The sequence below is a fragment of the Monodelphis domestica genome, chromosome 4 (assembly GCF_027887165.1).
Source record: "Monodelphis domestica isolate mMonDom1 chromosome 4, mMonDom1.pri, whole genome shotgun sequence".
In the NCBI taxonomy this organism is placed as follows: domain Eukaryota; kingdom Metazoa; phylum Chordata; class Mammalia; order Didelphimorphia; family Didelphidae; genus Monodelphis; species Monodelphis domestica.
Window position 1 is genome coordinate 369,850,202 of NC_077230.1, and position 14,663 is coordinate 369,864,864.

The 14,663-nt window shown below is 45.6% G+C and overlaps 1 protein-coding gene across 1 annotated transcript in view; it reads left to right on the forward strand.

Annotated features, from left to right (window-relative positions):
* Nucleotides 1-914: 914 nt before the first annotated feature.
* Nucleotides 915-14,663, forward strand: part of AZIN2 (antizyme inhibitor 2) — a 37,224-nt gene continuing 23,475 nt past the window's right edge. The window contains exons 1-7 of the mRNA NM_001293687.1: nucleotides 915-1,082; nucleotides 1,338-1,455; nucleotides 1,895-2,054; nucleotides 3,695-3,868; nucleotides 9,138-9,310; nucleotides 11,977-12,111; nucleotides 13,312-13,480. Of these exons, the coding sequence (NP_001280616.1) occupies nucleotides 1,959-2,054; nucleotides 3,695-3,868; nucleotides 9,138-9,310; nucleotides 11,977-12,111; nucleotides 13,312-13,480 (747 nt within the window). The 5' untranslated portion in view covers nucleotides 915-1,082; nucleotides 1,338-1,455; nucleotides 1,895-1,958. The remainder of the gene's footprint in view (nucleotides 1,083-1,337; nucleotides 1,456-1,894; nucleotides 2,055-3,694; nucleotides 3,869-9,137; nucleotides 9,311-11,976; nucleotides 12,112-13,311; nucleotides 13,481-14,663) is intronic.

Sequence of the window (14,663 nt, forward strand, 5' to 3'; positions counted from 1 at the left end):
ATGAGGCACCCAAGTCTAACCCCTGGTCCTTTTTACAGAGCAGGGAGGAAAGTGTTTGGTTCACAGTCATTGCTGGGTCTGGCAAGCGATCTAGAAAGAGCACTAACAGTATTAGTTCCTATGAGCTTCAGACTTTGTACCTAAGTGGCAAGAGCCAAGGGAGCTATAGAGGCTTGGGTTTTAGGGCTGGTTGCAAACATCCAAAAGCCCATCTTATGTGGAATATTGGAAACAACATTGGATCTGATTCTGTGACCCTGGATTTGAATTCTGACTCTGCTGCTTATGGGGTGACCTTGGGAAAGTCACTTCACGAACCTCGGTTTCCTCAACGTTTAAATAAAGGACTGAAGTATGATCTTGGATCCCTCTCGACTATGAAATCCCAAGATCCCCGTCCAACCGTTAATTTGACCAGATACAGGCTATTTCAGACAAGGGAAGTATCTCTCATGCTGGATTGAGGGGGAGAAGCGGGGCAGGGGAGGTGGGATTGGATCTGGGCCCGGAAGGGATGGATGAACAACCCATCTGTACTGGATTTGGAACTGAGCCCTGGAAGGGGAAGGTCTGCTCTGCTGGGAAGTCTTCCTCCTCCCACATCAGTGATCAGGCAGGCTGTCTGGGCCACTCCTTCTGGAGCCTAGGGGTCGAGGGGCAGCTACCTGCCTTTGTAACGGGACGCACTGTGGGATCAGTGGATGTGAACCAGGGGAGAGAGGGGGAGAGGTCCAGGAGGCAGAGGAGGCGGTGAGGGACGATGCTGAGGTGTGTGTGTGGGGGGCGGAGGGGGCGGCCGGGGACGAATGCTTTGTGTCAGAATCGACCAATGGGCTGGCGATGCCCGGTTGCCAGGGCTACGGAAGAGTAAGAGGAGGCGGGGCGAGGGGGTCGCGGGGAGGGGTGGGGGTATATAAAGGGAGAGGCTGGCGGGAGGCGGGGTGTGGAATCAGTCGCTGCTGCGGGCGGGCGGGGCGCAGGCCGCAGGGCCGGGCCGGAGCCGCGGGGGGAGCGGAGGCGCCGGTATCCGATTCACTCGCTGGGGAGACCTATGGGCAGAAGCCGTGTAAATGCGTTTTAAGGTGAGTTGGAGGAGGAAGGAGATGATGCCTAGGGGTTGGGGATAGAGCGGGCCCTCACCCCTCTCCTCCCTCTCGGCCGGGCCTCCTGTCCTCCCCCCCAAACTTGGACAAGTCGCTGATACTCTTTGGGCCTCAGTTTTGCCATCTGTAAAATGGGGGAGGTTCGGACTGTCCCTCTTCCCTCAATTCTATTCTGATTAGCTGTTCCTTTCTTTCTTCCCTTCCCTCTACCCCCTTCGTCCCTTCGGGAAACAGGGGCCTCAGCTCCCCAGCAGCAGCTACTCCTCGGGGTGTTGCACAAGTTCTGAGCTCACCTGCGAGCCCCCCTAGCATCGCACCTGGCTCTGCCCCCCCACAAGGAGGACGGGGCTCGGTAAGTGGGGGTCCTGCCTTAAGGAAGCCTTAAGGGGAGGGTGACCTGGGAGAGGTGATCTTGCATAGTGGAGGTCTTGGCCAAGATAGGGAAACTGAGACCCAGACAGAGAGAGAAGGCAGGCAGTGTGAGCAAAGTGGTACCTAAAGCTCTGGCCATCCAGTCCTCTCTATCCCAATTGGATGCTTTTCTGCAACTCATCATCCCTCTGTTCTGACAATATCCAGCGCTTGTATCAGGGCCCCTGAGGACCTGACCCTGAAATGCCAGGCCTTTTACTGGATTCTGCTTGCCTCCTCTTCCCCCAAGCCAGCCAGCCTCCACTGACACATGTTTCAGGGAACAGACTGGGGCCTAGGGATGCGGAGGCCGCTGGTGAGCTTACTGCTCGTGGGCCTCCTCCTGGGGCCTTCTTTTCCTGTCTTTCTCACCCTGGCAGTGTGTTGCATACTTTCTACGGCGGCGGGAGCCGGTCCACCTAGCATTCCCCGTGGCTCCCAAGCATGGCTGGCTACCTGAGTGAATCAGACTTTGTGATGGTGGAGGAGGGCTTCACCACCAGAGACCTGCTGGAGGAGCTGACCCTGGGGGGCCCACAGGTAGGAAAAGAGAAGAAGGGGAATAATTTGATCCCCTGCAGAGCAGGTAGGGGAAGATCCAGAGACTCTAGCTAGGAAGGTGGGTTATGAAGTATGGTGGGAGAATTACTGAATTGGGAGTCACTTGGAACCTAGGTCAGCATCCCAGCTCTTTTACTACTGCCTGATGTCCTTGGATAAGTCACTAAATAAAATCTTAACTTTCTTCATCTATAAAATAAGGGAAGGGGTCAGACTAAACGTTTGGGGCACTTTTTGACTGAATTTATTCTTCTATGATCCCAAGAATCACTGGGCTAGAGGGCTATGGGTAGGGAGGAATTAAGGGTGATGGTAGGGGTAGGGGGGTGGGTTGTTATTTTTTTCTAGCATCCAGATTAGGGGAAAATGTTGATTTCAAAAACCTTAAAGGAGGGGGCAGCTGGGTAGCTCAGTGGATTGAGAGTCAGGCCTAGAGATGGGAGGTCCTAGGTTCAAATCTGGCCTCAGACACTTCCCAGCTGTGTGACCCTGGGCAAGTCACTTGACCCCCATTGCCTAGCTCTTACCACTCTTCTGCCTTGGAGCCAATACATAGTATTGACTCCAAGATGGAAGGTAAGGGTTTAAAAAACAAAACAAAACGAAACCTTCAAGGATTCAAGTGGCCAGTTGATAGATAACTCTTATGAATTTCTTCTGATATTAAAAGTGTGCCTATCTGGGGGTCCCTGCCTTGGTCATAAGAATTCCTACACGTTTCTCTGAACAGGGAGGGGAAGAACATTCTAGGTATAGGGAAAAGCAAACAAAGCACCAAGGAGCTCAAGGCATACACTGGGGAATAAGAAACAGGGGAAGGGAAGGGAAGGAAAGGGAGGGGAGGAGAGGGAAGACATGGGAAGGGGGAAGGGAGGGGAAGGAAGTAGAGGCATGAGAAGGGGAGGGAAGAAGAGAGGAAGAATGTTTTTAGTTTGGCTGACTCCAGAAGGGCATTTCATACTAATAAAATATGGGATAAAACTGAGCAGTATCAGATGATAGTCCTTTCATGAATGCATTCCAGGCAGAGGAATCTGAAATTTTTTGCTGCATGGTGGGCAAACCAAATCCCAAGATCTATATAGATAGGAGGATAAAATAATAAGCTGGAGTGGAAAGTAGGAAAAGATAAAAGCTAATAGCTCTGGAGATGGAAAGAGACCTTAGAGACCTCCAAAAGGAGGGACCCTCATTTGACAGATGCATAAATGCTAATTACAGAAATGTAAAGAAGAGACTTCCCATCAGTTTCCAGCTATATTGGACAATTAACTCAGTTCTCTGGGGTTTCACTTTCCTCACCTACTAAATAAAGGGGATCGAGCTAGTTAATCTCTAAAGTTCCTTCCAGCTCTGAATCCTGAGCTTCTAATTAGACAATTCTTCCCATTTTTAGGTGGAGGAAATGAGCCCAAGAGAGGGCGTGCTCACGCATGCTAGCCTTGAATGACTGTTAGACCAGTAATGATGAAATAGATGATGGAAACCTAGCAGTGACAGGCTTTTCCATTGGCGTAGCGATGAGATGTTTGGAGGTTTCCTGTTTGGGTGGGAGAGGGATCTGAGGAAGGGCAGGGACCTTGGGCCTCCATTCTGGTTCATTCCTGTTCACTGGGTAGGATGAAGGTACCTCCTTCTTTGTGGCCGACCTGGGAGATGTGGTGAAGAAGCACCTTCGTTTTCTGAAGAACCTGCCCCGTGTCAGACCCTTCTATGTCGTCAAGTGCAACAGCAGCCCTGGGGTGCTGAGGGCCCTGGCTGAGCTGGGGCTGGGGTTCAGTTGTGCTAATAAGGTAAGGATAACCTCTATTTCCTTCTCTGACCCACCTCAGGAATTTCATTTTAAGAGGTTGGAGCATACATTGTCAGAACTGGAAGTTGAACCTTAGAATGTAGACTTATCAAAGCTGGAAAAGGCGAGGTGAGAAACCTTAGAATGTAATGAGCACTGGATGCTGAACTTACAGAATGTTAGCTCTTAGGAGGAAGCTTGAAGTCATTCATTGGATAATCATTTAAAGCACCTACTATGTGCCAGGTCCTATGCTAAGTGCTGGGGATGCAGTGAAAGGTAAAATACAGTCTTTGCCCTCAAGGAGCCCATAATCGAATGGGAAACACTACAAAGAAAGGCAAAAGACAGTCCCTGCTGTCAAGGAGCTCACAATCTAATGGGGGATACAATATGAAAACAATTATCTAAGAAGCAACTAGGTAGCACAGTGGAGAGAGCTCCAGGTCTAGAGTCTGGAGGACCTGGGTGCAAATATGACCTCCGACACTTCTTCTCTTTGTGACCCTGGGCAAGACACAACTCCAGTTGCCTAGCCCTTACCCCTCGACTGTCTTAGAATTAATACGGAGACTAAAGGGTATTAAAATGATGTAATAAACATATGCAGGATAATTAGGAAATAATCAACAGAGGGAGGCATTAGAATTTAGAAAGGCTTCCTGTAGAAGGTAAGATTTTAGCTGGGACTTAAAGGAAGCTAGAGAAGCCAGGAGGAAGAGATGAGGGAGAGTATTCCAAACATGGGAGACAGTCAGTGAAAATGTATATAGTCTGGGAGATGGAGTGTCTTGTTTGAGGAGAGCAGCAAGGGTTGAATTGCAGAGCACATTGGTGGGAGGAGATCACACACTGGTGGAAAGCTAGGTGGGGACTAGGCTATGAATGCCAAACGGAGGTTGTTATATTTGATCCTGGAGTCAATAGGAAGCAGTTTATTGAGTAGGAGGTGACATGTTCAGACCTGGGATGGCTGAGGGAGAATATAGATTAGAGTGGGGAAAGACTTGAGGCAGAAAGACCCAGACCCACTAGCAGGCTATTGCAGTAGTCCAGGTGTGAGTTTTAGGGACCTGCCCTAGAGTCATGGCAGTGGGCAGAGGACAGAAGGACAACTATTTGAGAGATATTGCAGAAATAAAATTGACAGGCTTTGGTAATAGATATTGGAGGGTAATAATTAATTGGAGAGATTTGGCAATCATATTGGATGGAGGGGAAGAGACAAGGCAATATAGTTCATCCTCCTCCTAGTACAGTTGGAGGAGGCTGAACTCTAGAGAGGAAGAAATTAGTGATGCTCAAAGTGATCTACAATGTCAGTAGTGGCATGTGGGACTTGCCCAAGACCAAGTCTTTTTATCCTCTCTAAAATATGCTTCCTAATTATTCAGTAATCTTATTGCGTGTCTGTTGTTGGACACTAAGCATTCTGGGCTAAAGGTGCTTTAGGGGGAACCAAGAGGATAACATTGGGAGAAAGTATTTGCAATATTTTAAATGATGTGAAATTTAAGAACAAACAAAAAGGGAAAGCCACTAAAAAAAATAAAACCAAGACATTCAATTTGGGATTCAAGTACTAGAGTTCTGCTACCTGGAATTACTCTGCTCTGAGCCTCATTTTTCTTACCTGATAATTGGGGATTAATAAACTAAATACTAACTGCACAGGACTGTTGTAAAAAAAAGTGCTTGTAAATCTTAAAACATCATAGAATGGGGAGCTAAAATGTGAAAAGATGCCTGTGTATGAAACAAATGTTATCATAAGACCAGCAATCCAAATATTTTAAAATATTTAAATATTTTTAAAGAAAGCAGCAGTATAGTGGAGGGTAGCAAGGACAATTAGATTTGAACCCTATCATTACGGACTGTGTCCTAGGGCAAGGTTTACTTCACCTCCCTAGATCCAAGTTTCCTCACCTATAAAATTAGGGGACTGGATTAGATGACTCCCTAAGGTTCCTTACAGCATTTTGAAAATCGGAAAGAGCTATGATTATAATTTTTACTTTAAAATTTATTTATTTATAATACTTATTAAAAATATTTCCAGATTCCTTCCCTCTCTCTAGCCCTTCACCCCACCCATTGGGAAGGCAAGCCATATAATACTCATTATACATATGAAGTTATATAAAACATGTTTCTATATTAGTCATATTGTCCCTTCCTCTGCTCCCCCTCAAATAAAAAATAAATAAATAAAGTGAAAAACAATATGCTTTGATTTATATTTAGAATCCTTCACTTGTATTTCTGGAAGTAGATAGCAGTTTCATCCTGAGTCCTTTGGAATTGTCTTGGAGTGATGTCTTGATCAGAGTAGCTAAGCCTTTCACAGTCTGTCACCATGACGATATGATATTGCTGTTACTTTGTACAATGATCTCCTGAATCGGCTCACTTCTCTTTGCATCCGTTCACATAAATCTCCTCAGATGTGTTTCTGAAGTCATCCATCTCGTTATTTCTTGGGCTGTCATCATATTCATCATGATCTCTTTGGGCCAAGGATGGGCAGGGAAGACAACAGAGAATGTTGAAGAGAGGTTAGACTTTGGAGCCACAGGAGGGGAAGATGGGTAAATCCAGGTTGTAGACCGAAGGCTTGAATGAGACTGAGAGAATGAGCCTGGGGTGAAATCTGGCCTGATTATAATAATGATTACATAGTTATAGATAATAGTTATTTTATATCTCTATAATAAATAAAGAACATGGACTCTCTCTCCTTTGTAGAGCATAGCTTTGGCTGGCTTCTCAGTTGTTTACCTCCTTTCTCTCCCAAGACTAAAGAAAAGCCTCCTGGGATTTTAGATTCTTGGACTCTCTCAGGGCTCATTTCCTGAGTAGGGTGGGGGGTGGTAGTAGGGGAACTGCAGGGAGCTGGGCTTGATCTACCAGCCACTGGCTAAGTGGCTTCATGTTCTGGAGGCTTTGGGAGAGGGATGGTGTGGGTAAATGAAGGCTAGGGCAGGGAATCTCCTGCTAAGAGGCAGGTTGATCCTTTTTCCTACTCCCTTTGCAGAAACGTCCTCCATTTTCTAGCCAGTTTTAGGTAGAAGTGATGCCAGGAGCTCAGGTAGAAGAAATTCTGCAACATGCCGTTTAGAGGCTCATTCTCAGGTAGCAGAGGCTGCCCCCTTGTGGAGATTCCTGGTGGAACATGGGTGCTCTTGAAAGAGGGCTGATGGGATTGCCTTACTAATCAACCAGCCAGGAAGCATTTAAGCTCCTACTGTGAGCCAAGCACCGAGCTAAGGAAGCTCTGGAGATGCGCAACAGGCAAAAGACCGTCGCTGCCTTCATTATGGTGGATGAGGGCGACAACATGCAAATAACTATCTAAATAAAATCTCTCATGGGTAAATTGGAGATAATTAGAGGGAAGATGCTGGAGGAAGATCAGGAAAGATTTCTTGTAGAAAGTGGGATTATAACTGGAATTTGAAGGAAGCCAGGAGGTGGAGGAGATTATTTGAGGCATAGGAGAAAGCCAGAGAACATGCCCAGAGTCGGGCAATGGAGTGTCACTTGTTTAAGGAACTGTAAGGATGACAGTATCACTGTATTGAGGAGACATGCTGGTGCTGGTGCTGGTGCTGGTGTAATAAGGCTGGAAAGGTGGGAGAAGCAGGCTGTGGAAGATCTTTGGATGATGGCAGAGGATTATGTTTGACCCTGGGGGTAATAGGGAGCCCCTAGTGTTAATTGAATGGTAATGGTGGTGGTGGTGGTGGTGGGGTAAAAATCAGAGCTGCATGTGAGATTAATTTGGGGGCAGCTGGGTGGTTCAGTGGATTTGAGAGCCAGGTTCAGAGACAAGAATTCTTCAGTTCAAATCTGGCCTCAGATGCTTCCTAGCTGTGTGACCCTGGGCAAATCCCTTAACCCCCATTGTCTAGGGCTTACCACTCTTCTGCTTTAGAACCAATGCTCAGTATTGATTCTAAGAGAGAAGGTAAGTTTAAAAAAAAAAACCAATTATATGTAATAAATTTCTGCATAAGTTTTCTGAAGTTGTATGATCCAAATTGTCTCCCTCCCTTCCTTCCTTCCCTCACCCCTCCTGGAGATAGCAGGCAATTCAATATGCAAAACATGTTTCCATATTGTTAATTTTTGTAAGTTGAATAATCATATAAAGACAAAGGGTTTTTCAAAAAAGATTAATTTGACATCAGATCTGGCCTCAAACACTTCCTAGCTGTGTGACCCTGGGCAAGTCTCCTACCCTCAATTGCCTTCCTGCTCTTCTGCCTTGGAACTGATACTTGATAACAATTTTAAGACAGAAAGTAAGGGTTTAGAAAAGAAAGATTAATTTGGCAGCTGAGTGGAGAGAATTGGAAGTGGAGAGAGACTTGAAGCAGGGAGACAACAGTAGGCTATTTGCAGTAGTTCAGGTAGGAGCTAGTGAAGGCTTCCACTGGTATGATGGTGGTGTGGGGTCAGAGGAGAGAAGGGGTGGTGTATGTGAAAGATGAAGGGAGATTTAGCAATGGATTGAAAGGACATTTAGTTTGAGATATCTAATAGGTAGCTGGAAATGGATATTAGGGGAGAGGTTAGGGCTGAATAAATTATATCTGAGAATTGCAAGCATAAAGTTGATGATTGAAATGTGTCATGGGAACTGATGAGGTCACCAACTGAAATAGTGTAGAGGAGAAGGACATCCCCTACATCCTTCACTTTCCTTTCTCTATCCTTTTCTTATTCTTGTTCCTTATGCCTATAGTTTTCCCTTCCCTTCCCTTCCCTTCCCTTCCCTTCCCTTCCCTTCCCTTCCCTTCCCTTCCCTTCCCTTCCCTTCCCTTCCCTTCCCTTCCCTTCCCTTCCCTTCCCTTCCCTTCCCTTCCCTTCCCTTCCCTTCCCTTCCCTTCCCTTCCATGTAGAGAATTCCTAATGTGGAAACTCCCTCTGTCCATACAGAAGCCCTTGTTCTGTACGTTCTAGTCCTAAAGAGTTGACTTAGGGGCATCAAGAGATTAAGTAACTTGTCCAGGGTCACCCAGTTCAGTATTGCACCAGAGTCAGGACTTGAACCCAGCTGGGTCTTCCTAACTCTGAGACTGGCGGTGTATACCCTGGTCCAGGTAGCCTTTCATTGAATTCTTATCCACCATGTAAAGCCTTAACACAAATGACAACGTCTTGAGTCCAAGGCTCTGATTAGTTCATGGGATGGTAACGGAACAGCCTGCTGGAATCAGCCCAGGATGCGAAGGGCAAAGCTCAGTGTCTTACTATCCTTGTAGGCAGAGATGGAGCTGTTGCGGCACATTGGGGTCCCTGCCCACAAGATCATCTATACCAGCCCATGCAAGCAGGCTGCCCAGGTGAAGCAGGCCGCTAGGCTTGGCATTCGGATGCTCAGCTTTGACAACGAGGTGGAACTGGCGAAGGTGGCGAGGTCCCACCCCACTGCCAGGTAGGCTGATTGTAAGGAAAACTTCCAAGGATAAGAGCTATCCAAAGAGGCTGAGATCCTTTGGGAGGAGAGAGAAATATCACCCATATGGCTGGGTGACCATTTATAATGAGAGTTCAGAGTATCAAGTTCAAAGAACTTCAGAATTAGAATGCATCTCAATGGCTATTCCCCAAAATACAGATTTAGAATTAAAAGGGGTCTTAGAGGTCATCTAATCTAACTCCCCTCACCTTACTGAGATGAAGAAACAGATGTCTCAGAGAGGTTAGTCCATTTGCCCAAAGTTACAATAAGGAGTAACTTACAGATCTGGGATTTGAACTCAGGTTCTCAGAATAAACTTGGAGAATTCCAGTGTGCTTCCTACTATATAACACAAGCTATTATAGAGTCATAAGGAGGGTGTGGGGGATTATTGTTCAGATGCAGCTTGGCTTAAATGACCTCTGAGGGTCCCTTCCAGTTCCCTAAATTCTGGGATTTTGAAGCCTGGCATCAAGATCTGGCTATGCATGTTAATTGTGTATGACCTTGGTACAATCATTTCTTCCATCTGAGCCCTAGTCCCCTCAAGTAGAAAATGAACATTTTGGATTGTCCTTAATGTAATTAGTTAGTATTCATTATTTTATGATTAGATTAGGTGTTTTATTAAGAAGGGGTATAAGGGACAAGTAGGTAGCACAGTGGATAGAGCACCAGGCCTGGAGTCAGGAGGACCTGGGTTCAAATCTGACCTCTGACATTTCTTAGCTATGTGACCTTGGGCAAGTCACTTAACCCTAATTGCCTAGCCCTTATCACTCCTCTGTCTTAAAATTGAGTATTGATTCTAAGACAGAAAGTAAGGGTTAAAAACAACAACAAAAAAGAGCATTTGACTTGGAGCTTGGAGACTGATTTGTGTGATCCTGGGTAAATTACTCAGTTTCTTTGGGTGTCTCGTTTTCTTATCTATAGCCCCTGCCTTCCAGGGTAATTGTGAGCAAAAATGAAATAATATTTATAAATCACTTTACAAACCTTATATATGGTGCTATTATTATTATTATTATTATTATTATTATTATTATTATTATTATTATTAGTGTAATGAGAAGTTTGGGCTAGATTGCCCCTCAGGGACTATTCTAGTTTTATATGAATGATTCTATGATTCTAAGTCACTTAATTTTCCAGTCTCTCAATTTCTTCCTCTATTAAATGAGGATAATACTCACGTGTACCACACATAGGCATACCTGCCTACAATGAGAGGGGGTGGATTCTCTGGGGGGAAATGTACCTCTGCCACACTTTCAAAGCTTAATCTGTGTTACAAACATCTTCATCATTTTTTGAAAGGCTAGAAATCAACAAATCAGGAATCATGTGCCCTGATTCGTAGCGTTGTTAGTTTCGGAGATGTAAAACACTCACCGTGAACGATTTAAGGATCACACTCTCAAGATAGTCAGGGCAGGCTGCAGCACACTGCAGGTGTGATAGAAAGGTGAACTGTTGTTAGTGGCACATTGCCGGTGAGGAAGGGGGTTGTAGGCTGCTCTGTTGAATCTGGCTTTTTACACCCCCCAGCTGTAGAACTAGGATCATAGATTTTGGATCCTGATTTGAATCTGGGTCAATCAGAGGATCAGACTTCCAGAGCAGGGAGGAGAATCTCAAAGGTCACCTAAGTACAATACTCTTCATTTTATAAATGAGGAACTGAGGCCCATAGAGGTGGCTTACCTGAGGCTGCCTAGATTACTGTGAGTGGCAATAAATTGGCCATTGAATCCAATGTTGCCCATTTTATAGATGTGATCTTCTGACTCAGGATGCTGGTACTGTTTGCCCTGTACCACACCACACCAACTAGGGGTCCTACAGATTCATGAGGCCCTTAGCCAATGTTCCTTAAAGGCAATATATAGCCACACAGGTAACTTGAACAATAAATACTCCTATGTACTCAGTCTAGAATATAGGGTTTGTTTTGAGATTATAAACTTGGGGCCAGATTGTGGAGGGTCTGAAAATGCCAGGGGTGGGGGAAAGATTTAGAATACTTTTGGAGGGCAATGGGGAACCACTGAAGGTTTTTGAGCAGTGGAGTGTATAAGATGAAGGTAGCTAATGAAAAAAGAAAATGAATAGACTTGTCTGTTGCTTCTTGCCAGTGGTCACTGTATGAGACATGCTCCAGACAGTGGTAGAAAGGGGTTTGGGCCAGATAGCCCCATTCACACTCCCTAGTCCCTCCTACCTGGGGCTATCTGGCAGGGGTGCCCTTCATGTCTTTGGCTCAGAATTCCCTGTCTACGATCTGGTAATAGCATCTTTTCTATATAGTGAAGATAGGGAAGAAAGAAAAAGGGAAGGGAAAGATGGGTGAAGAAATATAGAAGACAAAAAAACTAGAGTTTAGTGGACAGTAGTAGATGAATTAACCCAGGCTAAGCTACAGCTTTGATCCCCTCAGGCTAGGGGTTGGGGGGGTATGTGCCCACCCTGGCTCACCTCCTGGTGATACTTGGTGGCTGAATGGTTCTAAGCCAGGTGGGCCTACAGCCAGTTGGCCCAAGAAAGATATCCTGGAGGGCAGCAAGCAAGAGGATCCTGTGGAGGGGGGGTGGATCTCCACCCAGCGGGGAGGGCGGGGTGTGCGTGTCTCCCCACAGGATGGTTTTACGCATTGCCACAGATGACTCCTGCTCTCCTGCCCGCCTGAGCATGAAGCTCGGGGCTACTCTGAAGTCCTGTAGACACCTGCTAGAAACTGCCAAGAAGATGAACATGGAGGTGGTGGGTGTTAGGTGAGTAGATGGGTTCCCTACAGGTGACCTGGCTCCTGAAAGGCTTCTAGAATCTTAACTCCTCTAAATGGATTGGAACCTGTCAAACCATCAATTCCTATACTGGCTGTGCTATGTCTTAGCCATGTGACCTTGGGCAAATCATTTACCCATCTTAGACCTTATTTTCAGCATCTGTCAAATGGGGATGCTAATACCTGCCCTATTTATCTCATGGGAATGTTAAAGATCAGATCTGATGAGAATAGTGGAAGAGAGTATTCTGGAAACTGTAAAATGGGTTCTTAGGCAAAAACAAATTATCTAGTAATCAATTTCTGTCTTAATCAATGTCTCTGCATTAATTGAGGCTGGCTTATCTTAAAATTATTCATTATTAGTAGTAGGAGGAATCTGTGTAGGGACCCATCTGGATGGAGGCATCCCAGAAGGCTTTGCAGCAATCACTGACTTGGTGATCTTTAGAGCCAGTTGCCCTTTTCAGAAGTGGGGTAGGGTGGGGAAGGGCAGGGGAGAGATTATAGAAACCTCCTTGCCTAGATGCCTCTCATTAGTGATGCCATCACATGCCTGACCTTACAATATTAGTTGTGTGTGTCATAACTTCCTTTGGACCCCCCACCTCTACCTCAGTAACCTGAGGGAGCTCATTCTCTAAGCTCCATTCTCATTCTAATATTCTATGTGTCAGGAGACATTCCCTCCCCCTCCCCCTAAAAAACAACCACCAATACATTTTTTTTAAACCCTCACCTTGGAGTCAATGCTGTTTATTGGTTCCAAGGCAGAAGAGTGGTAAGGGCTAGGCAATGGGGGTTAAGTGACTTGTCCAGGGTCACACAGCTAGGAAGTGTCTGAGGCCAGATTTGAACCTAGGAATTGGACAGTCTCCAGGCCTGTCTCTCAATCCACTGAGTTACCCAGCTGCCCCCCAATACATTTTTATTGATCTCTTTTATTTTTAAGTCATCTGCTTTTGCTCTTCATCCTCCTCTCTCTCTCTAGCCTTCTTTCCCCTTCTTATTATTTCTTCTCCCCACTTCTTTTTCCCCTTCTCCTCCCCTTCTCCCTTCCTCTTTCCTTGTTCTTTTCCCTCCTTCCTTTCCCTTCCCCTTCTCTGCCTCCTTCCCCCCCCCCACTCCCATCTCCCTTTGATCTCTAGTAAATTTGTCCACTTAATCCAAGATTTTTTCTCTTAAGTTTCCATGTTGGAAGTGGCTGCTCCTCCGACCCTCAGGCCTTTACCCAATCCATCGCAGATGCGCGCCTGGTATTTGAAATGGGGACTGAGCTGGGCTACCGGATGCACATCCTGGATCTTGGAGGTGGCTTTCCTGGCACTGAGGACTCCAAAGTCAGGTTTGAAGAGGTAAAGCCTAGTGATCTGTGAGCCCCCTTCCCTCTACCTCCCACTGTCCTAGAGGGTCCTGGATTTGCAGAGGCCATGGGAATGAAATCCACTGAGAAGTCTCAGGTTCTACCTTAGCCTGACTAGTCCACCCATTCTTTCAACCCAGTAAACTTCTAAGATTCAGAGTTGGAAATACTAATCATCTAGTATACAAATCATTCACTATCCCATTTTACAGAAAAGGAAATTGAGGCTCAGAAAATTAAGTCACTTTCCTAAGGTTACATAGAAAATAAGTGAGAAGCTAGCACTGTGATGGTGAACCTGTGGCATGTGTACCAATGATGGCATGCAGAGACCTTTCTGTGGGCATGCACTATATGGTCTGCCAGAGTTAATTACTATAGAAAGGCAGAGGGACTTAGGTAGAGCTGCTCCCTTCCCCCTCTCCACTGCAGCTCCCTGCTCAACAGCCCATTAGAAGCACTGACTCCCTCCCCTGAGCTGAGCTCTAGGACCACTCCCCTCCTTTTCTCCCTCCCTTGTCTGGGGTAAGGCTGGGGAGGGGTGGTATGTGACTTACAGTCTCTAAAAGGTTCACTATCACTGACTTAGAATATATAAAATTATCTCAAGAGACTGATTTTATTGATTATATCAGGTTTATCAATTAGGCCAGCATTATAACCAATAAATTGATCTAGGTCTCCACAGCTCTCCTGGCATGAGGAAATGACCTGAGCTGGTCCAGGCAGCTTAATAAATAGATTTTGGAGAGCTCCCTTGACCAACCCAAGATATCTTTAATTGGTGATAGCTAATACATACATACATATATATATATATATATATATATATATATATATATATGGCACTATACTGGGCACTACTGATACAAAGACAAAGGAAATAGTACCTGACTTCAGGGAGCTTACATTCTATGAGAGGGAGGGGAAAAGGGAGGAGGGATACAGCTCAAGCATCACCTTCTATTTGAGGGCTTTCTTGTTCTCTTCTGAGCTCTGCTTATGATTTCCTCCTTCCCTTCCCTCAAAATTGCCATGTATCTACTTTTGTTTGCTGCTCCCAATAGAATGTAAGCTCCTTAAGGTCAGGGACTGTTTTCATTTTTTCTTTGTATTCCCAAAGTCTGGCACATAGTAGGTAGACATTAAATAAATACTTGACAACTAATTGATTA